This window comes from Taeniopygia guttata, chromosome 13 (genome assembly GCF_048771995.1).
Source record: "Taeniopygia guttata chromosome 13, bTaeGut7.mat, whole genome shotgun sequence".
Classification (NCBI taxonomy): domain Eukaryota; kingdom Metazoa; phylum Chordata; class Aves; order Passeriformes; family Estrildidae; genus Taeniopygia; species Taeniopygia guttata.
This window is the reverse complement of record NC_133038.1, coordinates 9,734,448-9,760,688: the sequence shown is the minus strand read 5'-3', so window position 1 is coordinate 9,760,688 and position 26,241 is coordinate 9,734,448. Positions and strand designations below refer to the sequence as shown.

The 26,241-nt window shown below is 47.3% G+C and overlaps 2 protein-coding genes across 8 annotated transcripts in view; one reads left to right on the top strand and one right to left on the bottom strand.

The window, feature by feature from the left end:
* The first annotated feature begins 19 nt into the window (after positions 1-19).
* FBXO38 (F-box protein 38) lies at positions 20-19,360 on the top strand. 4 transcript variants are annotated; one of them, XM_012575065.5, is made up of 22 exons: positions 20-117; positions 2,304-2,439; positions 3,380-3,513; positions 4,587-4,750; positions 5,091-5,256; positions 5,588-5,725; positions 6,002-6,139; positions 6,484-6,577; positions 6,840-6,970; positions 7,227-7,397; positions 7,639-7,781; positions 8,576-8,801; positions 9,152-9,271; positions 9,954-10,133; positions 11,385-12,074; positions 13,722-13,822; positions 13,983-14,085; positions 15,016-15,182; positions 16,292-16,437; positions 17,323-17,426; positions 17,649-17,762; positions 18,700-19,360. In XM_012575065.5, the coding sequence occupies exons 2-22, from the start codon at positions 2,318-2,320 to the stop codon at positions 18,876-18,878; spliced, it is 3,531 nt and encodes a 1,176-aa protein (XP_012430519.4). In that variant the 5' UTR covers positions 20-117; positions 2,304-2,317; the 3' UTR covers positions 18,879-19,360. The 4 variants fall into 4 exon arrangements, with proteins under 4 accessions (XP_012430519.4, XP_072791523.1, XP_030140092.4 ...); XM_030284232.4 differs by having other exon boundaries at positions 57-117; positions 2,217-2,439; XM_072935421.1 differs by having other exon boundaries at positions 62-117; positions 4,663-4,750.
* Positions 19,361-23,391: 4,031 nt separating this feature from the next.
* The window catches only part of HTR4 (5-hydroxytryptamine receptor 4), a 66,023-nt gene continuing 63,173 nt past the window's right edge, over positions 23,392-26,241 (bottom strand). For all 4 annotated transcript variants that reach the window (XR_003962647.4, XR_003962648.4, XM_030283895.4 and 1 more), the window contains one exon: positions 23,392-25,906. Coding sequence is in view for 2 of the 4 variants with exons in the window: in XM_030283895.4 (XP_030139755.3) it covers positions 25,819-25,906 (88 nt within the window). In the remaining 2 variants the exon portion in view is untranslated. The remainder of the gene's footprint in view (positions 25,907-26,241) is intronic.

Here is a 26,241-nt window from a genome sequence, read left to right as displayed (position 1 = left end):
GCGGTTGCGGCGGGGCGGGCCCGGAACGGGAAGGGGCCGCGCCGGCGGAAGGGGCCGCGCAGGAAGCGGGGCCGGCGCTGCCCCGCGGCCGCAACCGGGGCTCGGGGACCCGGGCAGGTGAGGGGAGCCGGGGCAGGTGAGGGGAGCCGGGGCAGGTGAGGGCAGCGAGGGGAGCCAGGGCAGCGAGGGGAGCCGGGCGCGGGGACGCGGCCGGCTCGGCCCGCGGGGAGGGAGCCCGAGGCCGCCGCCGCCTCCCGGCCCCGCTGTCACGGGCCTCCCCCGCTGTCACAGGCCTCCTCTCCGGGAGTCAACGGCGGTGACGGGGAAACCTGCTTAAACCTAGTTAAACCTGGTTAAACCTAGTTAAACCTGCTTTTCCTTCTCTTATCCGCGCACAAATCACCGCGTCCTGCCGTTTTCCCCGCTCCGGGAGCGCCCCTCGGTGCCGGCGCTTGCCAGGCCGGCCCTGGCTGCTCTCGCCGCGTTTTTCCTCATTTTTGTTGGCTGCGGAGTCTCCCCGTGGTTCTTTAAGTTTTTTAAGGTCCGTGGGGTGTTTACTCATCGAGAATAGGGCACGTCCAGCTGCTGTTTCATGCGACGTTCGCTGTCGGGATTAAATTGAGGTGGGGGCCGCAAAATCCCGTTTGTTCTATTGAATACATAAAGCTCTTTCTGCTGTGTAAGAAAGAGCTTCTTTTATTGTCTTTTATTTTTAAATAAAAGAGCTCTTTTATTGTCTTTTATTTTTAAATGGGGTCATATCGCTGCTGTAGAATGAGGTGTTAGAGCTGTGCTCATTAGCTCAGGATAACCCCAGGAGGAGATTTTATTGTGCAGAAACTGCAGACTCATGGAGAGAAATTCTTCTTTTCCCCCTTCATGGTAGGAGCGGGTTGTGCTGATGTCATTTGTGTCTTGCAGGATTTTCACTGCTTTGGTTGTTAATATTTTCATTTCTCTTACTTTCTGCTGTTCCCTTTCCTGCTGGATTGTTCCCAGCACATGGCTGTGCCAGCCTGGAAGGTTTTAGGTTGTGTTGCAACCCTCTGTTCAAACTGAGTTATCCCAGGTGAATGGGGATTGATGTTTTCCCAGGAATTCAGTCTATAAATAGTTAATTTTGGGCTTTTCAAGGTCGATCACTCCAAACTGAGCCCTTCCAGCCTGCCCTGAAAAGAGCAACAAGCTCAGGGTCTTCACTTCTGGCTGGAGAATTCCCCCAATGAAGAGGAACAGAGAGCCATTCAAACAATAAATCCAGTGGGGATTTATAGTTTGAATATCCCCATTTAAAATAAAACAGTGGTAACATGCAGTTAGCAACTTAAGATGCACCCAAAATACGTGGAACCATGGGTTTTGCTGTAATTACATCACAGTGAAGCTGTCAGTATTTCAAATTTTGGCATCACAGGGAGGCTGCAGTGGAGGCCTTGCTGAAAGTTTTTCCAAAACCTACCTTTTTTTGCCAGTTGTTTTTCCTCCATCCCTCTGAATTTTGGCATCTGACCTGTTAAACTCAGGTTCACTGAGCTGCTGATGCTTTGCCCTCCTCATTCTTGTCCTTGTGTTAGAATAAAACAAATCTTTGCTAGGTACAGTCATGAAAGGATCTCAGCATCTGTGGAAGGTGATTTTCTGTTGGCATCGAGTTAATCTTTCTTTTAGTTTCTTGTTTTTTGCTTCTCGTGGTAATTGTGTGTGTTTTTCCATGAAGCATTGCAGGGTGGAGGGCAGAGCTCGGGAGGGAGCAGAGGATCCTGCACGCTGCTTCCAGTGACTCCCAGTTTTTCTGTGCCTTTGAACTGTAACTCAGCAACCTGACTATTTTTCTTGGTGTTCTCACCTTGAAGAGGAGCTGGTTTGAGGGCTTTTCATGGGGCATTTTTAGAGAGTCATCATCAGCAGCTCATTTTTACCAGAAAGAAAAATAAATAATTTTTCTGCCAGACAGACTTTGGACTTTTATTTTGCACTGGAACGTTGTAGTTGGTGCTGAGCTGGTGATCTCTGCACAGCTTCCTTGTGACTGCCTTGATCTCAGGGTGGGATCTCTGAAGGTTTTTTATTCATAAAAAGAACTGATCTCTGGTTAAACCTGGGTTTAAGCAGGTTTAGCCAGGTTTTAACTCCCTCAGTAGAGAGGGTTTGTCTGATAATCCTCAGGTTTTGTCTGAGCCCTTCTGTCTAATCAAACCACAACTTGTTTTCTGCAGCTTCACTGCTGTTCCCCGCTCTGCTCTGTCCCTTCTGTGTTTCAGTTGCCTGAATTTCGTGACTCTGTGCCCGTTTCCTCCCAGCAGAGCTCGCAGCAGAGATGGGGCCCCGGCGGAAAACTGTGAAAGCAGCGAGCAGGGAAGGGGCAGAGTCTACCAAAGCTGAGGAGCCAAAAGATTACATGAACCAACTCTCTCATGAAGTGCTTTGCCACATCTTTAGGTGAGCAGCCTGGCAGAAATCAGTTCAGTGCTTCTTATTTTAGTGTTCTTTATTTTTTTCTCCAATTTTTCCTGTTTGTGACACAGTAAACAGTGGACGTACCATAAGCAGAGTGGTGGATAAAAAGGGATGACAAATGTTTTTTTCAGTCTCCAAAATTCATTTGGAAACTGAAAATTAATTAATTTGAGTGTCATGAATGTTAGAATGAAGAATAAATAAGTAAGTGATTTAATTCTGTTACAAATACTGATTTTAGAGCAGAAATACACTTTTGGGTAGGGCACAGTGGAGGTAACTGTTTGGGAATTGTTGTATTTGCAGAAGGGATCTGGGATGAGGATGTGACCTCCCAGCAGCAAAGTCCTTCTCCCAGATGTTCACTCAGCCCTATTATCCAAAACATAATGCCTCACCCACAAATTCTTGGAAAACAGCAGCTCTCTAAAATATTTGGAAATTGAGCTTGCAGTATGTGCTGGAAAAAGAAAGTAACCTAATCAAACCTGTTGAGGCAAATGGCTTTGTCAGCAGGGTTTGGGTTGGTTTACATTAACTTTAAGGAAGGAATTGTTCCCTGTGAGGGTGGGCAGCCCTGGCACAGGTGCCCAGAGCAGCTGGGGCTGCCCCTGGATCCCTGGCAGTGCCCAGGCCAGGCTGGATGGGCTTTAAGGTCCCTTCCAACCCAAACACTGAGTGATTCTATGATAGGCCAGAGAACCAAGTGATCTGTGCATTTAATATTCCAATTGTGTGACTGTTCCACAGTGTCAGGAGCTGCTGAGTCACTCTCAGCAAAACTCCCGACATACCGAGAGCCCGGCCGGGCGATTCCGCGTCAGCGAGCGTCCTGCCCTGGGAGCAAGGCCCCGCTGCTGCAGCCAGGCTGTGCTTTGGGACAGCTGGAGGCTGCAGCAGGGGCTGTTTCTGCTGTCCCCAGGTACCTGCCCTTGCAGGACATCATGTGCATGGAGTGCCTGTCACGGAAGCTGAAGGAGGCGGTGACGCTGTACCTGCGCGTGGTCAAGGTGGTGGATCTGTGTGCGGGGCGTTGGTGGGAGTACATGCCCACAGGTGAGCTGCTCGCTGCCCCTCACCTCTGCACAACGAACCTGCCCTGCCTTGGCTCTTCCCTTCTTTGTCTGGCTGCCCTGGGGAAGGGCTTGCCAAGTCTCTGTCTGCGTGCAAACACAAATTTGGCGTGTTGCTGTATTAGGTCGTAGGTTGGTGACTTGATGATCTCAAAGGTCTTTTCCAAGCCAGTTCAGTCTGTGATTCTGTGATTGGGAGTGCTCTGTCAATACAATCTGTGTTTGTCTGATTGTTGGAAGAGAGTTTATCCAGGGGTTATACCACGAGGAGGCTGTTTGTATGCAGGCAGCAAAAAATACAATGGAGTGAGGGAGCAACTCATCTGCCAGCACTTAACAATGTAAGGATAAGTTTGGATGTCACACCTTAAGCCACCTGCAGATCAATAGATAAATTTGTCAGTCTGGGTGAACCCTGTGAGTACCAGGATTTCTGTTGGGTTTAAATTACACTGCTGTGATTTGGTGGGGGACACAGCTAAAATGAGGGAATTCTGAAAATGAGAGGATTTGCAAATTGAGATTGGCTATGGCTGGTATTAAGCAGATGTTTAGACCTAACCTAAAACTGGTGTAAGTACAAGTGACTTACCCAGTTAAAATCTTTTTTATATGCTGTCTTTCACTAGAATAAAATAAAGCTTTGCTTTAAGAAACCATCCTGATTCTGTGAGAAGTGTGAGTTGTGGTGAATAGTGGACTGAAATAAGGGATCCAGCTGGGATTTTTTTTAGCCATGGAGTTGGTAAATGGAATTCCAGGAAAAATAGACCCACAAAGCTTCCTGTGAGGAGGGAGAGAGCACAGTGAAACCTGCAGCCATGCAGCTCCTCTGAAGGAAAACTGTAGCAAACCTGCAAAATTCAAGGCAGAGGAGTATTTAGGTCATGATTTTTAGAATGTGGAAGTAAAAGAAAAGCTGTTGCTTCACCAAGTGCATCTTTTCAACATCGCAGAACTTGTACTGCCACATAAAGAGAGAAGTGTGTTTGGCTTTCCGTTCAGAGCTGAGTCTCTGCTGCCACACCAATACCAAATGTGTTGTTGTTGTCTTAGGTTTCACTGATTCCAGCTTCCTAACGCTGCTGAGGAAGATGCCAGACATTGAACAACTTTATGGTCTTCATCCCAGGTATCTGGAAAGGCGCCGAGTCCGTGGCCACGAAGCTTTCAGCATCCCTGGAGTTTTAGAGGCTTTGCAGGCCTGTCCAAATTTGCTGGTGAGTGGCTGGACTGGGGAGAGAACCTCCTTCAGCACTGTTAAAAATTGTGCCAGGGACTTGGTGCTTCCAGGGCTTTGGTTTAGGCCTGGCTGCACAGGGAGGAGTTAATTAATTGTGACCCTGCTTGCTGATGACAACTATTTTTAGTTGCACCACTGGGAATCCCAGGTGCTCTTAAGCCCAGCAAGGAATTAAAGCTCTGATCCCTCTGCTTTTAAACAGACAAGTCTTCTAGAAATGAAAAGTGAAATAATGTTGCATTCTGTAGTTTACATGGTTAAGAGGATGTTGTTGTTGAACTGGTGTTAGAGCATTTGCTTTGCTTCCTTTTATCCAGGGTGTTGAGACCTCTCATTTAGAGCTGGTGGAAGCTATTTGGACATACATGCCCCAAGTCCACATTTTAGGGAAGTTTCGTAATCGTAATGGTGCTTTTCCAATTCCTCCTGAGAACAAGCTGAAAATTCCTATAGGAGCTAAAATTCAGACTTTGCACTTAGTAGGTGAGTGTGGTCGTGGTGAAGCAGTTGGCTTCACACAGGTGGATTTAAAGGCTTTGAAACTCTGCAGATTTGTAATTCTTTGGAGGAGAGGGAGTTTGGGCTGTGGCATCTTGAAGATCTTAGTTGGATATTTGATGGCAGATGCAGAGGGCAAGTTCTAAAGAATTATTGGCAAACCAAGGTGAAGAACTTGTGCTTCAAGTGTTCACAGCTTTTCTCACTTGCCACAAAGCACAGAAAAGCTTCCTTTTGAAAGCCAGGAATTTGTCATGCAGCGGATTAGTTTAAAGCTTGTTTAAAATGTTTGTTTGTTTTGTTTATGTATTATTAGGGGTGAATGTCCCTGAGATTCCTTGTATCCCAATGCTGAGGCACCTTTATTTGAAGTGGGTGAGACTCACCAAACCACAGCCTTTTAAAGATTTCCTTTGTATCAGCTTACGTGCTTTTGTCATGAGGAACTGTGCTGGTAAGAGGGATTCTTCCTGTCTGAAGGGGATGGTAGAGCATGGAGGAAATCTGGTTCTGTTAAAAGTCTTGGAATTCCACATTCTGAGAGCTGCCCTTGTTTGATTTGTGGTGTTGGACAGAAATCTCTCCCTGTCCTGTCCCTTACTTGGTGCTGTGTGGTTCTGTTGACTTCCTGCTCTAGAGCGATTTGTGTGGATGTGTTTTAGTTCTTCCATGGGATAATTCGGGACGAAGTGAACAATCTGCTCTGTCTTTCTGGCCTTGTTGTGTGCAGGACCCACAAACTCTCTGAAGTATGTTCCCCTGGTGACAGGCCTGGCTTCTGCCAGGAATCTGGAGCACTTGGAGCTGGTCCGTGTTCCATTTCTTGGAGGACTTATCCAGCACGTGGTAGAAGACAGCTGGAGATCTGGTGGGAAACTCCTGATCCTTTATACCTTAATAAAAATAAATAAATAAATGCTTTAGCAAATTCTGGGGGATTTTTGTCTGTAGTATATTCTGTTTTGAGTGTTTGGAGCTATGGTCATAGTGCTAAACATGCTCTGTATTGGGTATAATTTTGATATTTGAACTGCAGTTAACTCTTAATGAGCTTCATTTGTTGATGAGCAAGACCAGGATTGGAGGAGTTAGGTGCAAATATTTGTTTTCTTGATTTGATGAAAAAAGTCAAGACAACACTGGTGAAAATGTGTAGGGCTGAGGGCTGTGATGTGAGGCTGAAGTATAAGAAGGGTGTTCTTTATTTGCCAGGTGGTTTTAGGAATTTGCACACTATAGTTCTGGGAGCTTGCAAGAATGCACTTGAAGTGGATCTTGGCTACCTCATCATAACTGCTGCACGAAGGTACCTCCCTTCAGATCTCTCTCGGCTTCCCCTTTTTCCAAATAAATGTCTTAGAAATGACATCCAAGAGCCAGAACAACCATCAGAGTTTAAGGAATACTCATACAAACTTTGCGTAACAAGAGTGTTCTGTGATTAAAATAACTGCAAATACCCTCTGAGTCCTGCCAGATTCTCTGTTTTATTAGAACAGGGCACCTTCTTGAGTGTTTTCTGTGTTTTGGCCTGAATTTTGATAGGAGCAATTCTGAATTCCCTGCAGGTTGCACGAAGTGCGGATCCAGCCTTCCTTGACCAAAGATGGTGTTTTTTCTGCTTTGAAGATGGCTGAACTGGAATTCCCACAGTTTGAAACTCTTCACCTAGGCTACGTTGATGAGTTTTTACTACAGTGTATGACACTTTTTTATATCCATAAAAAACCCATAAGGATTACAGAAATTGCTGTGTTTTCCATCGTGTGATTAATAAGAATATTAATGTTGCATGTATTGAGGCTGCTGATCTCATACAGCCAAATCTGGTTTTCCTCACTCCCTGAAACTGGGAAGGCTGAGCTTTATTGAAGGAATGATCTGATCAGTAAGGAGTTAGAAAGTCCTGCTAAAAAAGGCAAATTTACTGCTGTGTCTGCTCCTCTCTTTTATAGGTAAAATGACGAGTACGGACTTGGTGAGGTACGGCTTGGCTGATGTGGTTGAAAACCCAGGAATTATTACAGATATTGGTATGAAAGCTGTAAATGAAGTTTTTTCTTTCATCAAGTATCTGGTCATTTACAACTGCCCACATCTACATAACCCAAATAATTGGATCACAGGTATTGCACACCTTTGAAATTTCAGAGCTATTATATGAATTTCTGTGCTAAACCAGAATTTCTCTGCTCTAGTTCTTGTTCTGTTGTTAGTAAGTACAGTAGATGATGCTTGCTTTGGGGCCATGGTGATGCTGGGAACAGGCTGGAGATCCAGAGGATGCTGCTGTCAGATCTGAAAAGGGGGTGATAAGCAAGGAGTGAGGTGGGAATCCCTCAGGAAAGGCCTCTCTTGTGTTCCCAGACCACTCGAGGTGGACCCGCCTGGTTGACCTGACCCTGGTGAGATGCCATGCCATCAAGCTGGACTCTTTCAGTCAGTTCATCGAGTTACTGCCAAGCTTGGAGTTCATTTCTCTGGACCAGATGTTTAGAGAGCCTCCAAAGGTAAATTCCAGAGAATGGTTTGGCTTTTTCTCATTGCCAGGGTTTTTACAAGCTCCAGCTACTGTGCATTCTTCTCAAAGTTGTCATTAAAAGAGATTGGTAATAAATGACTTTGGTTTGCAGTTGCCTTTAGCATGGGGAAAGTGGTGATGCCTCTGCAGGTGGGAGCAGTGGCAGGGAATGAACGTGTGACCAGAAAATAAAACTCATTGATTCTATCAAAAGTAAAACTCGCTGATTCTCTCAAGATCTCTGCTGATATTTCACTGTGCTCCTGCTTTTTCTATTGTTTTTTTCTCTTAGGTCTCTCTTTGCAATACTAAGAGATTTTTATGATTTTTTGCTGGGTGAAATGGGGGTAGTATTTCCCTTTTGAAGTGCTTTCAGAGCTTAGGAATTTTATTTCTTCATGTTGTCTCTTCCCACACTAACACAAATCCTTGGTAAGCTGCTGGCAGGCAATAGAAAGTGTAAAACCTGCTTCTTTTGGCCATTAATGGTACCTCGTGTGCTGGGAAGATTCTGGTCTGCTGTTTGTATTCATGTCATCATCCACAGCAAATTAATAAATTAACACAATTAATAGATAAAGATGAAGTGCTCTGAGGACTTTCCCTTGCATTAGGAGTTGAACAGTGTAAGTTCTGGGTTGGCAGCCTGAAAATGGACCTCTGCAATCAGGAAGTCTGAGGGACAGTTTCCCTGTTGGTGGTGTGCTCTCCCAGACAGTTCCAGCAGAGTGGTTTTCCTTTAGGGGATGTTTCCAAATCTGAATTTCTGCTCTTTCTTTCCAGGGCTGTGCTCGTGTGGGCCTAAGTGCAGGCACAGGAATTGGGGTCTCCTCTGCCCTGGTGAGCAATCAGAACTCCAACAATGACAATGATAACAACAACAACCACCAGAACAACAACAACAACCCAAACATCCACCACAACAACCACCAGCACCCCAACGAGCAGAACGAGGAGAACGAGCTGCGCCAGGAGGGCCCCGCTGAGGAGCAGCAGATTGGGGCTGAGGGTAATCCTGGGGCAGCTTCTGGGGGGTTTGCAGCTGAGGGGAATCCTGGGGCAGCTTTTGGGGGGATTTTATCTGCATTCCCACTCACATAGGCTCCTGGTGAAGGTAGGAATCTACACTGAAAGCTTGTTGCTCTTTCAGCTCCTGGGGGGAGGTTTAATCTGACTGAACTAAGCCCCAAAAGTTAGGCTGGGCTTTGGCTACAGAGATGTAGAACAAATCTGTGAGGTACTTTGTGAAACCCAGAGGCTCACCAAAGGAATCAAGGCAGTTTTTATTTATTTCCTGTGAGTGTTTGTGGGCTCTGTTTGTTCTGTTTCCTGTTCCTGACCTCCTGGTGCCCTTTGCAGCCCTGAATGAGATGGAGGAGGTGGCACAGGAGGAAGGGGACGCTGCTGGCCAAGGCCAGGATGAGCTGCCAGCTCCCAGCCAGGCTGTTCTTCCCATGGAGGTGGATGAGGAGCAAGCAGGTAACTTGGTTTGGGAAGAAATCGCCTCTTGGTATCTTCTTGAGGGATTCATTTTCCACTGTAAGTCTGGTTTTACATATTTTTCTTCAGCATGGCTGTCTGATTTTGAATAATTATGTTAGCACAGCTTAGTTCTGTGAAGGAATTTATTCTCTGTTACAGCCCAGAGCTTTCTTTGCATATGCAGGGAAATACCTTGACCTTAAAGCCTGATTTTTGTGCTCAGTATCATAAAAGTCAGAAGGCCTGAATGAACTTGGCCTGTTGTGGTGTTCATGGCCTTAGTTCTTCCACTGCAGTATTTGGGTTGTTTTTGCTTTTTCTCAAGCCAGCACAACTTGTTCCAATGTTAATTTAATTTATAGTAGTGACACAAGGCAGTCTTGATTTCTTCATTGCCACTTCTTGCTGGACAATATAATTTTCTACTGAATATATCAACAACATGAAGTAACACTCCATTGTGACACTCCTCCCCTTCCAAACCAGAATTTCTAATGCTGAAATGCAGTAATTTGCTCTTCTCCCATTTAGATTCTAATGAGGGACCCACAGAATGAGTGGCTAAATTGACTCCAGATAATTGCTTACCAGTTTTTCAAGCACTGCTAGAAGTTTTTCAGCCCTTTAATCCATGAAATGGATTATTTTTTACATGAAATGCTAATATTCTCCTTCTCAGGACCAAGTGGAATTCAACCTGTTGTAAAAGCAGCTCCTATTACCATCCATGATTCAGACAGTGAGGATGAGGAGGAAAGCGTGGGCACTTCCAGAGCCTGTGTCTCCAACAGCATTGCACAGAGTTACTCAGATGGGGAAGAGAAGAGCAGGGATCCAGTGGAAATCAGAGAACCTTCAGGTGTGCAACATTCCTTTTTGAGCTTCAGCCTTTCCATGTGGCTCAGGTTCATTTCGAGCTTGGTTTAAAATGTAGGATGAAGGTGGAAGGACATATCTGAGTTCCAGTCACAGGTCCTGTACAGAAACACAGACAGTGGTGCTGCACTGATCAGAAACCTGCAGCTCCTCTTTGGGAATCCCAAGTGGACAGAATTTATCAAGCCTGTGAGCCCACAGTGTGGGTGTCAGTTCTGGTTTCAGGGAGAAAAGAATCTGTGTTTGGAGAGAGTTTGCATCAATTTTTATACTGCCAGTACCTGGGATTTGGGGCGTGGGGTATTGTAATGAGCTGAGAGGATTAATGCAGACATTCAGCAGGAGTTTCTCCATGGAAAGGGTGCTCAGGCACTGGAATTGCCCAGGGAGGTTTGGATCCCCATCCCTGGAGTGCCCAGGGAAGGCTGGAGGTGGCACTCGGTGCTCTGAGCTGGGGACAAGGTGGGGATAGGGCAGGGGTTGGGTTCCATGGGCTGGGAGGGCTTTTACAATCTCAGTAGGATTAAATTCTGTTATGATTTGTGTGGGTTCCTATTCACCTGTGAGCTGAGCCTGCTGTTACTGCTGGCAGCACTACCCAGACCCAGAAGGGGGAGCTGGGGGTTGCTGCTGAAACGTGAACTTCAGTCCTGTCTCTGTTCCTGTTTGATTCCTCAGACATATTCCTCGTATTTAAGAAAACAGCAGCCTCTCTGGATTAGATATTAGAAAAAAATCCTTCCCTGTGAGGGTGGGCAGGCCCTGGCACAGAGCAGCTGTGGCTGTCCCTGGATCCCTGGCAGTGCCCAAGGCCAGGTTGGATGGGGTTTGGAGCAGCCTGGCACAGTGGAAGGTGTCCCTGCCATGGCAGGGGTGGCACTGGATGGGATTTAAGGTCCTTCCGACCCAAACTATTCTGTATTCTTTGAGTCTATTATCAGTGTGTCTTTCATATTGCTGTGCCTGTGTGAACAGTGAGCTGCTCTGGACAATCTGGCAGATTTGTGTGGTAAACCCTGCAGCACATCACTCCAAAAATAGCTGCAAGACATTACAAAGATGCAGCAACAGCTACACATACTAATAATTCCCATTCCTGGGGAGATTGTCATTGGCCTCTGGGCTGCCCTGTGTTTTCAGTGGCTGTCTCAGAGGAGCACTCAGGTTTGTTTGAGGTTTCTCACTCAGGTTTGTTTGAGGTTTCTCACTGCTGTCCCTCCCTTCACTCCTGCAGTCAGCGGCAAAGGAAAGACTCCCCTGCGGAAGAGATGCGGCACCAGCCACGGGGGCCAGGCCAAGCAGTTCCCTGTGGAGGAGAGCAGCTGTGAGAAGGGCTGCCAGGTGACCAGTGAGCAGATCAAAGCTGACATGAAAGCAGCCAGCGACATGCCCGAGAGGAGCAAGAGCAAGGATTCCTATGGCAGCTGCAGCAACGCCCCGGGATCCATGGCAGCATCCAGCTCCTGCAGCGCTGCTTCCCCCAGCCCTGACTGTGCCCAGGCAGCCCAGAGCCACTCTGCTGGCACCAGCCCGGCAGCTGGAGAGGAGTCCAGGCAGTGTGGCTGCTCTCCCTGCAGGAGGGATGGCTGCAGCGAGAGGGAGCCCGAGGAGAGCTCCGTTTGCTCCCGCTGCTCCTCCAAGGCGCAGCGCAGGACGAGCGGCGGGTGGGATGGGGAGAGCCCCTCCACCAGTGGGGCCTGCAGGGACGGGCCAGACTTTGCACTTAGGACACTGCCAGACTGCAGTGGGGCTGCAGGAGAGCCTGGGGATGACAGGACTAGTGGGAGTGCCTGTGGGGCTGGCAGCCAGGAGCAGAGCACGCAGCCCCCGGGCTGGGAGCCGGACTGCAAGGAGGAGTATCCACGGAGACCCCTGACCAGGGCCAGGAGCAGGCTGTCCCACGTGCCTCTGGTGTCAGAGCCAGGTAGGACTCACACCCAGAGTAACGGCTGAGTACAGGCAGAGCTGCCATGGGACAGCTCTGAGCAGCTGCAGCTCCCCCAGGAGCTCTGATGTGCAGCTTGTTAGTCAGGGATTTAAATTAAACCTGAGTGGTTTGAAAGGGTCAGAGCTTGATGGAGCAGAGGTGCCATCACCAGGGAAAATCAGGTTTCTCTGAAAGTGCCACTGACTTTTTCCTCCATGCAGCTCTTTCTGTGTTCTCCATACATACTCCAACCAGTATTTGCTTTACTCCATTGAAAAGCAAATGCAATTTTTTGCTACTCTGCCTGCCTGTGGAGGCTGTGATTCATTGAAACAGAAGTTGTCTCTGCATTAAAATCTTCCCTTCAAAGGCAGCAGCTACACTTAGATCTGAACAAGGAGGCAAAGGTTATAACTGGTGCTTTATCAACCAGTGAAGTCATAATTACAATGGAGCCAGGCTTTTGGACCTGCATTGGGTTCTGCTTCCAAGTGTTTGAGGCAGGGTGATCAAACTTACTGAAAATTGTCCTTTTATTAAACACCTTCGTGCTTCACATGATTGTTTTGTTCATCTGACATAAAATAAAATCCCTGAAGGGCTGAAATGGAGGGAGAACACAACAGATGTGAGAGGGGAACTTGCTGTTTCTTTCAAATATACTTGGTGTCCAAAATAATCATCTTAGTATGGCACGACCTCATATATCCAGGATTCTTTGCTGGGAATATCTGGCAGGTAAAATGAAACTGAAAGATGAAATGTGCTGCTATGAGTGTTGGAGGTAGGGAAGATTGAGGGCAAATTCCTGCCTCTGTTAACATGGAATGATTCAAACACTTCATATCCTGGTGTATTTCCAGTTTATTTAGTGCTCCTAAATGTTAACAAAACCTAAATCACCTCAGATGTTCTGCAGGTAGATGCAGCTCAGTTTTCAAGAAAAGATCTTGCTAATAAATTTAAAATGTCTGGTTTCTACCTTAGAACCAGTAATTAATTTGGGGATGTTTGTGCACATGCCTTAAGTTTTAATAAAGACAGCTTAGTTTTAAAATAATTTCTCATTTTGATCTGTTAATGATAGAAAATTAATTCTAGGGCATTTTTCCCTCTTCCTGGTGGAAATAATACTTGTGGTGGTTTTTTTTTTCAAAGACTCATCTGTTAAGTCAAGCAGGAATTTGAGGTCCCTGGTGGAGCTTAGGAACATTAAAGGATTTTATACCTGGGCATCCTTTGCTATATTAGGAAAAACTTAGTGACAGTTACAAAGAACATATTTTCCAGGAGTTTGAGGTAATTTCTACTATTTAAACATTAAAGCTATTTTGGGTCTTGTATTTGTCAAGGATGTTCTGTTTCCTGCAGAGATTCAAATGTAACCTAACCATGAATCTTTTCTTTTCCTGGCTCCACATCTTTCTGTGGTGTAGGTTCAGCATTCCTGGGTTTTCACCTATAAAGATATTTATTGGGAATAATTCTGAGCACCAAGATGACAGTGGGGTTTGAGCAAGCAGAGATTTGTTCTGAAGCCAGGCAGGTGTTTGGATTTACCTGTGTGGGAAAAGTTGGCATGGGCTGTTCTCAGCTGTCCTGACATGGAGCAGAGGAAAGATTTTGCCATGTTTTTGTTTCCAGAAGTAGCAAAGCCAAAGCCAAGGCAAACCACCAAGAGGAAAAGGACAGCTGACAAATCCACCAGTACCAGTGACCCTGTGATTGAGGATGATCATGTTCAGGTAAGGGCTTTTCCTTCACTCCCTGCAGCTTTATCACCATAAACACCTGCTGGGAACTGAAGCTATATTATATTAATTCATATCTTCTTGTATCTCATAAAATTCAATTTATTTTTTGTTCATTTTTACACTTTCATACTTTTTTTTTTTTTTCCCCCAGGTACTGACTTTGAAATCCAAAAACCTCGTAGGAATCACATTGACCAACTGTGGAATAACAGATTTGGTGCTGAAAGACTGCCCTAAAATGATGTTCATCCATGGTATGTGGTTCATGTCAGGGCTGCCTCCTCCCTCTGGCATTATTGGAAATTCCAGAAAGAATTCAAGTCAGGCCACTGCTCATTTTGTATTCATCAGCTGCATTGCTGATGAATTAGAACTCCAAATATTGCTGCTTCCCACTCTGAATGGCTCTTATAACAGCTTTAATAAAGATTAATATCTGAAAATCAACAGCTGAAATGATCTGACAATTAGGGAGATGAGATGTTTATTGAAGAATGGTAATACAGTAATTAGAAGTTGATGAAATGAGTTTGAGTACCTTGTTTTTCTCTCATTTCTTCATTCTCCCATAGGTTTTTTAGCTGACAGGATGATACTTTTGCTCTTTGACATGATAAAAATCTGCTTTCAGTGCTGGCACTTAGCTTGCATTAGTTTCACATGCCAGGGTGTGACTGCTCCTGGATTGGGTCATTTATTGTCTTCTGCACCATCTAAAGGAAAACTTTTTCTTCTGACATCAGATCTGTGTACTTAGCAGAAATAAAGGAATTATTTCTTTATTCCAGAATATTTAGAACACACATTGATTTTGAAGGAAATTTGGATTACATCAGCAGAGTTGCTAGAAATGAAACAATTTTATTTTCCATTATGTGGCTTCCCAGTCCTCTGTGTTTGAGCTGATTTTGGAAGTTATGGCAGGCCACAGACCATTTCAGTGAAAGAAACAGAGGGAGGAGAAGGTTATTAGATGAAATTTGACATGGCCTTTTAAAAGGCCACATCTGGCAGGGTCCAGCTTGAAAATTTGATGATAATGTGGAGAAAATGAAGAGCTGGCCTATATCTGATATACTTATGTAATCTTTTGGAACTTATATTGCTTGTTTGCCTTCTTTTGAACCTGCCAGCCTTGAAATTCTCTGCCAGGAGGCTCCTGAGGTATTGATTTCCTTTTCTAGCTACAAGGTGCCGTGTGTTGAAACACCTGAAGGTGGAAAATGCCCCCGTTGTGAATCGCTTTGACTACGCCCAGTGCAAGAAGCTGAACATGGATCAGGTCCTGGATCAGATCCTCAGGATGCCCCCAGAGAGGAACAGGATCATTTACCTTCGTCCCATGCAGCAGGTACAAGCCAGCCTGCATTCCCTGGGAGCACACCAGGAGCTCTGCCTGGGGCTTTGCAGGAAATGTTCCAACAGCACAACTCAGAAATTTGGTCGTTTAAAGCCCAGCAGGGTTTTTTATTGCAGAATCTGCTACTTGGATTTTAAGTTACTCTGGTAGATTAAATATTAAAATTCACTATCTCCAGTATTCATTGCATTAGGGAATATTGTAAACTGCACTCTTAAAGGTGCAGAACTTCATATCCAGCATACACAGAACAGATGATTTGGATACAAGCATCATAGACGGAGGCACTGAGTTAATTTCAGACTGAATATCTCAGGCTGTGGGAACCTGGGTGCTCCTCACAGCTATGTGTGAGCAGAGCATGGCACAGGGATCTGACAGCCTTGACCCACGTGCTGTCAGACTGAGGAACAGCAGAGTTTGAGATTCTGAAGGCTCCATCCCCTCCTGATGCTGCAGTGTTGCAGGACACTGGTGGGACTGGGAGCCAGGCTCTCCTTCCCCAGGCTGTGAAGGAGCTGGAAGCAGGGACATTTAGGGAATTGTTCAAATCATCTGATGAGCTTTTATGCGGGCTTCATTTAATATCTGGAAGATTGGGAATGTTTGATTTTATCCCTCTGTGGTGCTGCTCCTCTCCTGCGCTCCTGTCTTGCCTTGCCAACAACGGAAGGTTGATTATACCTAAAATATACCTAAAATCCATAAAACTAGCTTTGCTTTGAAACCACATCTATTAGAGGACAGTGATAAAAATATTACATGGCAATAAAACCCGAAATCACTGATCCCCTCCTTGTAAGAAAAATTCTGAGGAATTAATGTCGTTTTAGGCCATTCTGTAATTTTATGGAGTTTATTTCCACATTGGAGCTGGGAAAGACATCAGAAATTAGACATTTCCCATCCAATTCCAGTATTTGAGAAGATAAATTGGAAAAGCTGCACTGGGGAGCTTTCACTCCCCTCAGTCCTGTATTTATTTGTGTTGTTAAAATTCTCTCCCATTGCTGCATTTTCTGGGCATGTGGTCCATACCTGTTTGCTCTGTGTGCAGCCCCATCCCAGTGTTTGTGGTGCTCACAAGTGTTTGTCCCCAGGTGGACACGCTGACTCTGGAGCAGAAGATCTTCAGTGGCCCCTACCCCTACCACATCTGCATCATCCACGAGTTCAGCAACCCCCCCAACGTGCGCAACAAGGTGCGGGTGCGGAGCTGGATGGACACCATAGCCAACATCAACCAGTGAGTACTGCCACAGGCAGGCAGCCCTGACCCACAGGCAGGCAGCCCTGACCCACAGGCAGGCAGCCCTGACCCACAGGCAGGCAGCCCTGACCCACAGGCAGAGAGCCCTGACCCACAGGCAGGCAGCCCTGACCCACAGGCAGGGAGCCCTGACCCTCCCTGGGCAGCCCTGACCCTCCCTGGGCATCCCTGACCCTCAGGCAGGCAGCCCTGGGCAGTCCTGACCCTCAGCCAGGGAGCATTTGCCCTCCAGGGACTCTGCCAAGGTGTCCTGGAGCAGCTGCAGCTCCATACTTGCTCTATTCTGTCACCCAAATTAAAAAAAAAAAAAAAAAAAATCCATTTGGTTACTGCTGAAGGTTGAATTCTGGGTGGTGCGGTGTAAATCCAGTGTGGAGATGCATTTAATAGAAAACAGACTGTAAACCCACATGGATAATCCTATAAATTCTCCAGCAAATCCTATAAATTCTCCAGCAATAACTATCACATTCATCCAGCAATAATGCAGTTGTACACTGAAGTTGTTGGAATAGTTGGGAAATGTCTTCAAGGCGTAAAACAAATAATTTTTAAAAGAGTGATTTGCTTCAAGAAATAGGGTTGTTCCTGTGGAAGGTGATGTTCAATCAGTATCAGCTCCTGAAAATTCCCAGCAGCAGGGAATTGTGGATCTCTAAGCAGTTCTAAACCTGTTCTGTTGGCTGTGGTTGCTCTCCAGAGTGAAGGGATGGAGGCTGAGTTGGTGTGAGGCTCTTGGGGCAGTTTTTCCATGGATTCAGGTTCACTAAAGGGAAGGTTGTGTATTAGGATTTCTCCTTTGCTTTTTTTCCCTCCCACCTCCCCATTTCCTGGCTGTGACCTCTCCCTCCTTCTCCCCAGAGAGCTGATTAAATACGAGTTCTTCCCTGAGGCCACCAGGACTGAGGAGGACCTGAAGAAATACCCCAAATACCCCTGGGGCAGAGACATCTACACCCTGGAAGGTGAGAGTTTGTGGGGAGCTCGGGGCTCCTGCTCAGCCTCCTGCTAAGAGAAGCAGCTCTGCATCATTCCAGAGGTGTGGAGACCATTCCCTGTGGGCAAACAGCTCAGTGGGGGAATGAAGTGAGGAGGAGCTTTGTGGTGCTCAGTGTTTGAAGGCTGCTGGTGCTGCAGGGGGGGCGTTTTCCTTTTCCTCTCTGGCTCCTCACCTGTCCCTCTCCCAGGCATTGTGGATGGTGCTCCTTACTCCATGATCACTGACTTCCCCTGGCTGAGGTCCCTGAGGACAGCAGAGCCCAACAGCTACGCCAGATACGACTTTGAGGACGATGAGAGGAGTGAGTAACCTGCTTGCCTTCTTCACAGAGTTGCTGCTTTGCCAATGCTTCCCTTTCTTTCTCAATTTTCTGCTCCTTAGGCTGCTTTTGGTAGATCTGTTGTTAAGGTGGGCTGGAGAGAAGTGAGAAAGCTCCAGAAATCTGATATAAAAGTTAAAAACTGGACTTGGAAACTCTGGCATGGAGATGATGTGGGTTAGAATTTATTGCAGATGTGGCTCTTTCTATTGAGGAGCTTGTCTGCTAAGATATGATGGTAGGCAGTGCCTGGGGCTCAATTAAAAGCCTTACTTGCTAGCAGACAAAATAATGTTCTTCCATTACTTAATTAGGAACATCCTGGTTAAAAATACCTCTACCTTCATTAGAGGTATTTTTAATTGATCCTTGTTTGGATATTCTTACCCAGCTCCAGTTTAGGAATATTAAGAGGATGAGGAGGAGATTTTTTTGTTCTGGCTATACCTTTCTCTGGTTTTGTTTCTTAATTTCTTTTTAAAATTTTATTTTGGACTGATGTAATTTAATTTTATTTTAGCTTGGCTTGATGCCTGTAGTTCAATATGAGGTCTGAATTACCAAACGATAAGTATTTAAGAGTCATGGTGTTAAAGCCATGAAAATTCAGGAGAGCGCTGCTGCTTTATCCTTAATTGCTGTTGTTTATAAAACATTTAAGTAATGGATAACCTGGAATAATGTCAGAGAGGCCTCAGGGAGAGGCTTTCTGATGCTCTGGGATTCATTCCACTGCCAGACTTTTGGACATGGGAACTGGAGCTGTGAAAGCTCTGAGGAAGGCAGGAGAGAACATTCCTTAAATGCAGCAGGTCAGGGGAGGCTTTTCCTCTTTTTGCCAAGTCTGGATGCAAAACCAGCCTGGCTGGGGAGTGCTTTTGGGAGAAACATCCCCTTTTTCCTTGCTGTCGTTGCCCAGCCACCATCTACGCCCCGAGGAGGAAGGGGCAGCTCTCGGCTGACATCTGCATGGAGACCATCGGCGAGGAGATCTCGGAGCTGCGGCAGGTCAGGAAGGGCGTGTTCCAGAGGGTCGTGGCCATCTTCATCCACTACTGTGATGTCAACGGGGAGCCCGTGGAGGATGACTACATCTGAGGGGTGCCCCCAGCCTGCCCTCCCTCCCTCCCTCCCTCCTTCCCTCCCCCTGGCACTGCTGGCCAAGAAAAAGCAGGATTTTTTCCAAATGCAAAGCATTTCCCACCAAGGCGCCCTCGGCTCTCCCCGTGGCCAGGAGGATGTAGTTAACTGTAAAATGGAAAGTGCAAATTGTATACTAAGAGTTGTACATAGAGGAAACAAAAAAAAAAAAAAAAAGCAAAACAAAACTTCCTAATACTGAGACTTTATTTCATATGTTTATACAATTTAATTTAAGTTCCATTTTAATGAAGGCCAATAATTAGGAAAGGGGAAGAAGATTTTAACTTTTCAACCCATACAATTCATAGCAGTATTTTTTTTCCTTATAAACAACAATTCCATTTGCCGTGTTCAAAAGAGTCATCAGAGTCTCTTTTAATCTGTGCCTTTTTCTTGACCATTTAAGAGTCCAGTCTGAGTAAACCTGTTGAGCACAATCTTGGTGTCTTGTGTGCATTTTTGGAAGGGTCAGAATATTCTCCAGCTGTTGCAGAGAAGGCCAGAAGTAGGGAAAAAAAACAAACAACACAGAAGTAGAGAATTTGGTGGTCTGTGGTAGTTTCTAGAGATATTCAACCCATTTTTTGGGGGGAAATGAAGCCCCCATGTTTAGCACCTTGGAAACAGAATGTTCTCAAGCATTTTGTACTGTTAGATTTCATTTTCATGGTGTATTTGCCTCTGTACTATGGAAATCAAGTTGCTGATTGTTGGTTCCACCCTCTTGAAGGTAACTGTGCCCCTTGCAGCTGGCTGGAAGCTGAGCTCTCCCTCCAGGCAGGCAGAGGAGGGGATGTGGGGCAGCCTGGTGCCTGGGGCAGCTCAGGGTCCCTGGGACACAGCCTGGGAGCTCTTCTGCTCCCTCCTGAACGCACATTTTCCATCTGCTCAGTAAAAACTGCTGCTATTTGCCCCAGAACGTGTGTGTTGTGTGTTGAAAGGTGCTCCCAGTGCCCACAGGTGTTGGCTGCCAGCGCAGGTGTAAAATGCACATTTTGCTGGTGCACTCATGGGGTGCCCAGGGCTGGCAGACCTTGCAGAGGCCAATTCCCAGCTCTGGCCTGGTCTCTCATCCGTGCTTGTTTAAAATTGGTGTTACCAGCCTAGAAAATGACACTTCCTGAGGTAAAAGCTGTACAGTTTAGAGCATTTTATCCAATTTTGCTCGTCATCCTGGTGGTGATTTTCTGAATTTGGGGTAAATGTGGCTAATGGGGATTTCTGTCATGTTTAGCTCTGTAAAACTGAGGTGAGGCTGCTCCACACAGCAAAGGCAGTGTTGGTTTTTTCAGGCTCTTTGTGGGAATTCTTGGGATAATGTGGAACTAGAAATACATGGGATAAGAGGGAGAGAATAGTGCCTAATGGGAGCATTTCCTCAGCCCTGCTCTGTGCTGACTGGAGGAGGAGCACTGAACACCAGAAAATGTGAATGTTACTAAATTTGCGTTAATGCAGGATTGCAGTCAATGGTTTATTATAACTCTTATATTTAATTAACCATAGATAATGTATTCAATGATAATTCAGCCAAAACAATTGTGACCCTTTCTAGAAGTGTTTCAAGTCCTCTGAGTCATTGATTCTGTCAGATTTACCATTTTAGTCCAGAAAATGTTACTGAATTTCTGGAGTATTGCGCCACAGCTCCAGCTGGTATCTCCTCACTGCAGGCTTTTGCAGAAGTATTTACACAAATAAAGTGTTTGTTTATATTCAGTATTTCTGGAAGCGATTGAACCTTGCAGTAATTTTGCCCTCTGAAACCCATTTTACACCAGTGCCCGAATCCCCTTTGTCATCTCCTGAGGGCTGGGGGGAGGGAGGAGCTGGGATCTTCTGGGGATTTGATCTTTTGGCTCTGAGCTTCCTCCTCTCTCCGTTTCGTGGCTGTTTCAGGCACTTTTATTCCATCACCATGGCAAGGGAGGTTTTCCCTGGCTCTGCCCAGCTCAGCTTGGAGCATCCCAGATGTTTCTGTGCCAGGCTTCTCCTCCCTCCTGTGCCTGGTGTGTGGCAGGAGGAGCAGCTGCTGTCCCTGCAGGTGAGGGGACAGTGATCCTGCTTCTCCTGCAGCACAGCAATTCCAGCTGGGCCTCTCAGCTCTGCTCTGCTCCTGTGGGGACAGGCTGGGATCCACCACAGCCCCTGAAACCAGGGATGTTTGCACCTGGGTGCCACAGGGAGCTCGGCTGGAGTTCAAAGGCACTGAGGCTGCAAGGTAAGGAAATAACGGAGGGAATGTGATTGCAGCACCTCTGTGCCCTGCTTCCCTCCTGGATGTGGCTTTGGGGAGAACACTGAGCAGGAATTTTTTCCCTGGGCCAGCTCTGATTCAGCAGCACTGGGGAAGTGAAATCTCGGTGGGATTTCTGTCCCTCTGCAGGTGCACAGTCAGAGGGGGCTCCTCTTACAGCCCCTGAGGAGAAATGGGCACCTTCAGGTCAGCTCAGCTGGAAGGGGCAGCAGGGGGTGATTGCACTGGCTGGGAAGTGAGCCTGGGGTGACCTTGGCACTGCTTTTCCTCCTGGAAGAGGATGCTGAGATCCCAGCTGGGAGAGGCTCAGGTGCCTGGGAAATGTCATCTAAATAGAACAGAAGGTAAACAGGGAAAGGCCAGAGTGTGTTTGGGCACAGCCTCGTGCTCACTGTGCTGGGGGTTGCTTTTCCCTCTCCTTTAGGAGGAAGGCAAATTCAGTGCTGGGGTTTCAAAAAGGAAAGGATTTTGGAAGTGTTTTTGATTGAGGAGAAGCTCTAAGGGGTTGCTGGAGACAGGAATTTTGCCTTTGCTCCCTCTCCAGGCTGTTCAGGGTCTGAGAATCCCCTTGCCCAGGATTTCCACTTTCAGTTCCCACATAAGGAATTCCAACTTAACCTCTTGTCAGGGTGTGCCAGGGACACCTTGGCCCTGTGTGCACTGCATGTGATAACAGGACAGCCAAAACCAGGGCCCATCACCTGCAGAGCTCCCTTCAGCTCCTCAGCACTCCCTGGGTGTTGGCTGGAGATAAACTGGGGATTTATTCAGGAAGATTTATGCAAAAACTGGAAGAACTAAAAGCTTTGGTATATTTTCATTAGGTTTATATTATTAATCCCCTACAGATTTCTTGTCTTTTGGCCCGGGAGTGCTCAGAGATGGCTCAGGAACTCAAATGTAGAGAAAAAGGGGATCCTGTATTGGGGAAGGGTTCCCAGCTGCCAGGTACAGAATAGAAATGCTCTCTTTGGCTTCAGCACTCCCAGAGTTGGGTGGGAGTGACTCAGTGCCTGCTCCCAAAGCAGCTCTTGGCTGGAGCTGCTCCTGCTTTTCCTGTGCTGGAACCAGCTGGACACGCTCTGGGCCCCATTTCTTGGTTCTGGGCACGTTATTAAGCAAGGCTGACACAGAGAAGTGCCTTAAAAACCTTCTGATTCTCCCTCCTCTTGCTGAGCAGGGCCACTTGGGAGTGAATTCCATCCTAAAGCCAGGATCTTGGTGAGATGAGCTTTGAAGATACCTGTCAGTAATCCCTGAGCTGAGAGGTGTTTGGAAATGCCAACCCAGCATTTATGTAGCTAAAACAGCATTGCTGATTGTTGACAGAGCTCCGGAGCCCAGCAGGGGACAGGAGGTGCAGGGGAGGTGAAATCAAAGCCATTTTGAGTCAGAGGCAAGGTGAGCACTGTTTACCTGTCAGCTCTGCAGGTTTCCAGTGACACATTCCCAGTGTCCATCCTCCCTGGAGTGTCCTTTGCTGGAGCAGACACCCCTGGAGGAGCAGAGTTTGCCAAAAAAGTGTTTCTGGAGCGAGGGATCCACACTGCTCCACATCCAGGTGTCCCTTGGCTTTCATCTCTCACCTGAATCCATTTGGATGGCTCTGATCCCATCAGCAGCTCCACAGGGACCTGGGAAACCTCCAGCTAAGGCCAGGACAAGGTGAGGGCTCCTGGACTGCAAATAAATCATAAATTAACAAATTCCTGTGAGTCAGGACCAGGGCAGGGACTGTCCCCTGTGCTGGCACTGCTGAGGGACCTCGAGGGGTGTCCCAGATCTGGGCACTCAGGCAGGAGGGACCTGCAGGGGCTGGAGGGTGCCCAGGGAAGGGAACGGAGCTGGGAAGGGGCTGAGGGAGCTGGGAAGGGGCTCAGCCTGGAGAAAAGGAGGCTCAGGGGGACCCTTCTGGCTCTGCACAGCTCCCTGGGCAGTTCCAAGGCCTGAGCACCCTTTCCATGGGGAAATTCCTGCTGATGTCCACCCTGGCCCAGCCTGAGGCCGTTCCCTCTCCTCCTGTCCCTGTTCCCTGGAGCAGAGCCCGACCCCCCTGGCTGTCCCCTCCTGGCAGGAATTGTAGGAAAAGCAAAGAGGGGCAGATTCCCCTCCCTGTTCCAGCCCCTGGAGCCTCCTGGGAGGTGCAGCCTGCTCCCACCCCGGGGCTGGAGCACCAAGAGCACCAGAAACGAGCCCAAACTGGAGTTCACCGCCATGGCCAGAGAGGAGTTTTTATTTGTAGGAACACCACACGTCACTGAGCACAGGCAAGGACTGGCACCACCAGCCAGGATGGGCAAAGCTGAACTGGGAGGCTGCAGGAGCAGCCATGGAATTCCAGAGTGGGGCTTTCCATGGGACTCCTTCTTTTCCAGGGGAATTGTGCCGCTGCTGCTGGCACAGGGGCATGGCTGGGGGCACAGCAGCTGTGCTGGGATCTTTGGTGGGTTGAGCAGGAGCTGCCAGGAGGTTCCTGACAGGGTTGCTGAGCCCAGGGGGGGATTCGAGGTGACACAGGACATGGACAATTGGTGTTTGGAATTTCATCCAGCTGGAAGGGGGGAGCCTTTTCCCAGTGAGAGCCTTTGACCATTTTGGCTGGTGAGCCACTGCTCCCGTTGACAGAGCCTTGGGAATGTTGTCCCTGGGGAAAGTAGGAGTTTATTTTAAATTAAAAAGAGATCTTTTCCTAATGCACATAAAAATAAAGGAGAAAACAACGCCTGAAGGACAAAGCAGATCCAAAATCCCCTCCCTGTGCTTCTGGTTCCATCTCACTCCAGGAAACTTCACACCAAAATTTCAATGTCCTTCTCTGGGGACAGAGAAAAGCTTTTTTTAAGGATTTCTTTAAGAAATTTGACACTTGAGGTGAAACCAAGCCAAGCTGCTCTGCAGCCTCATGTGCCCAAAGCCCTGTGGGCAGTTCCACAGAGGAGGATCACAGCACCAAAGCAGCCCTGGGTGGGTTTTTTCCAAACTTTCAATAATGGCTTCTTTTTCACTCCACAGTTATGGTGTCAAGAGTAAAGTTAAATGAATTTTTTTTGAAATAAAACCCAGTAAAAACAGGTCATTGCCAACCAGGTCCCAGTGATGGACCTGGAGCACCTTCCACCACAAACAGCAATAATTTGTGCCTTCCCAGCAGCCAGCAATTTTCTACCTCAGCATTCCAACTGGGGATGTTTCTGCACAGTGTCCTTCTGAATCCTACAGGAAAAGGATGTGAAGCTTTATCAGTGACTTTGCTTTGGAAGAATAATTTAAAGAAGTCAGACACCATGGCCAGGAAGCCATTTGTTCTTCTCATGCACAATATTTCTCCTACTGAGCAACATTTTTGTTTGTTCCGAGCGGGATTTGTCTGTTTACAGTAAATACCTGTCACATAGCAACAGAAATATTACTAAATAATAATACGTAGAATGTTAAGCTCCTTGGTCTAGAAGCTTTTAATGAAAAAACCACATGTTCCTGATAAAAAATAATAAATAATGTCAGCTTCTCTTTGTACATTAAAAATATCTGTACATGGTTCCACGATACAACAAAGTACAATTGTATTTTCTAGGCTCAGGGTGACATCTCTGGGGTAGATCTTCACCTAAAAAGGGTCAAGGCTCATGGGTCTTGATCCTGCATGAAAATCCTTTTCCCAGATTTGTGGAGTTTAGAGCCTTGCCCACCCTTTCCATGCAGAGGGGGAGAATGTGGCAACACCGACATGCAGGAAGCAGCTGAGGACTGGGATCTTTGCAAATGGTGAGACTGCAAAGTCTGGAAAACTTCTTGCCTCGACTGGAAGAGACCAGCAACAAATAGAAAAATAAAGGTGGCAAAGGTAAGTAGAAGTCTCTTTCCCAAATGTAGCTAGAAAAGGGTTTAGGTGGTTTGTTTTCCAAGATGGCACTTAGTGATCCATTGGCTCTGGCTCCTGGCCAAGCTTCTGCTGCCTCAGAATGCCCAAAGTGAGCTCAGGGGAGGGATGGGGACAGCTCTGGGCTCCGGGGCACGTCCCATCCCCTGGGAATGGCAGAGCAGGGCCATGGCTCTGAGCTGGCCCCACTCAGCTCCTGCACACCCGGGATCCTCCTCGGCCAGAAAACGCCAGCAGGGCCCTCCGGAGCTCTGCAGGGTGGGGGAAGCAGGGCTGGAACCCAAGGGCAGCAACATTTCCTCTTGTTCTCCTGGAGAAAACGTGGGGCTGCTCCTCCCCTGGCAGTGCCCGGGCCGGGGCAGCAGGGATGGAGCAGTTCAGGGCCACCCCACAGCTGTGACCCCCAGGACAGGGTGAGCTGAGCAGGGGCAGCTGAGAGGAGCAGCTGGAGAGGAACAGCTGGAAAGGAGCAGCTGGAAAGGAGCAGCAGGAGTCCCACACAGGGGGTTTGGAGCTGTTTTGGTCCTGGCTTTGCCAGGAATGCCAGCTCCTGGCATGGCTCCAGCTGCTCCTGCAGGGACAGGGACAGAGTCCTGACCCTGCCCATGCTCCCACCCAGCTCCCACAGGCTGGACATTCCTGGGAATTCACTGCAGGAGGCACCATGGCAATGCAGAGGGATGAATTTTCAAGTCCTGCTGTCTGTGAATCCTTGGGACATCCTAAAAGGCCTCTGTTCCTCCTCTTCTGGGCCAGGACTAGAAACAGGACTCTTGGGATTCTGGGTCGGTGTGGATGGGAAGCTTCTCTTGTTCCTGGTGGTGCCCGTTGTGTAAAACCGTGTACCTGGGAGGGGAACACAAACCTCTGTCAGTGCCAGCTCAAATGCCAAACTGATGGAAAATGGAAAATAAGATCTTGCAAACCCCAAAGTATATTTAAGAGAGTGATTCCTCCAAATATCCAGATCTCACATTAAAAAGTGTGGAGTCCTTGCTTTGCTCTGTGACAGGGAATGAAATCTTCAGTTTAGAGCAGTCAAAGCAATCCCTGAAAACCAAGAAGCTGTTGGGTTTCAGGTGTCTGAGGGGAGCTGCACTGCCTGAGTGTGCTTGGGCTGGAGGATGTTCCTGCAGGAATTCCCGGGCTGGAGGATGCTCCTGCAGGAATTCCCGGGCTGG

What these genes read in the sequence shown, in the direction of transcription:
- FBXO38 (XM_012575065.5), top strand. Translation starts at nt 2,318, where the DNA reads ATGGGGCCCCGGCGGAAAACTGTGAAAGCAGCGAGCAGGGAAGGGGCA. An exon ending in GTGGGAGTACATGCCCACAG is followed by an intron (nt 3,514 to 4,586) that starts GTGAGCTGCTCG and finishes TTGTTGTCTTAG; the next exon opens with GTTTCACTGATTCCAGCTTC. An exon ending in GGAAATCAGAGAACCTTCAG is followed by an intron (nt 10,134 to 11,384) that starts GTGTGCAACATT and finishes TCACTCCTGCAG; the next exon opens with TCAGCGGCAAAGGAAAGACT.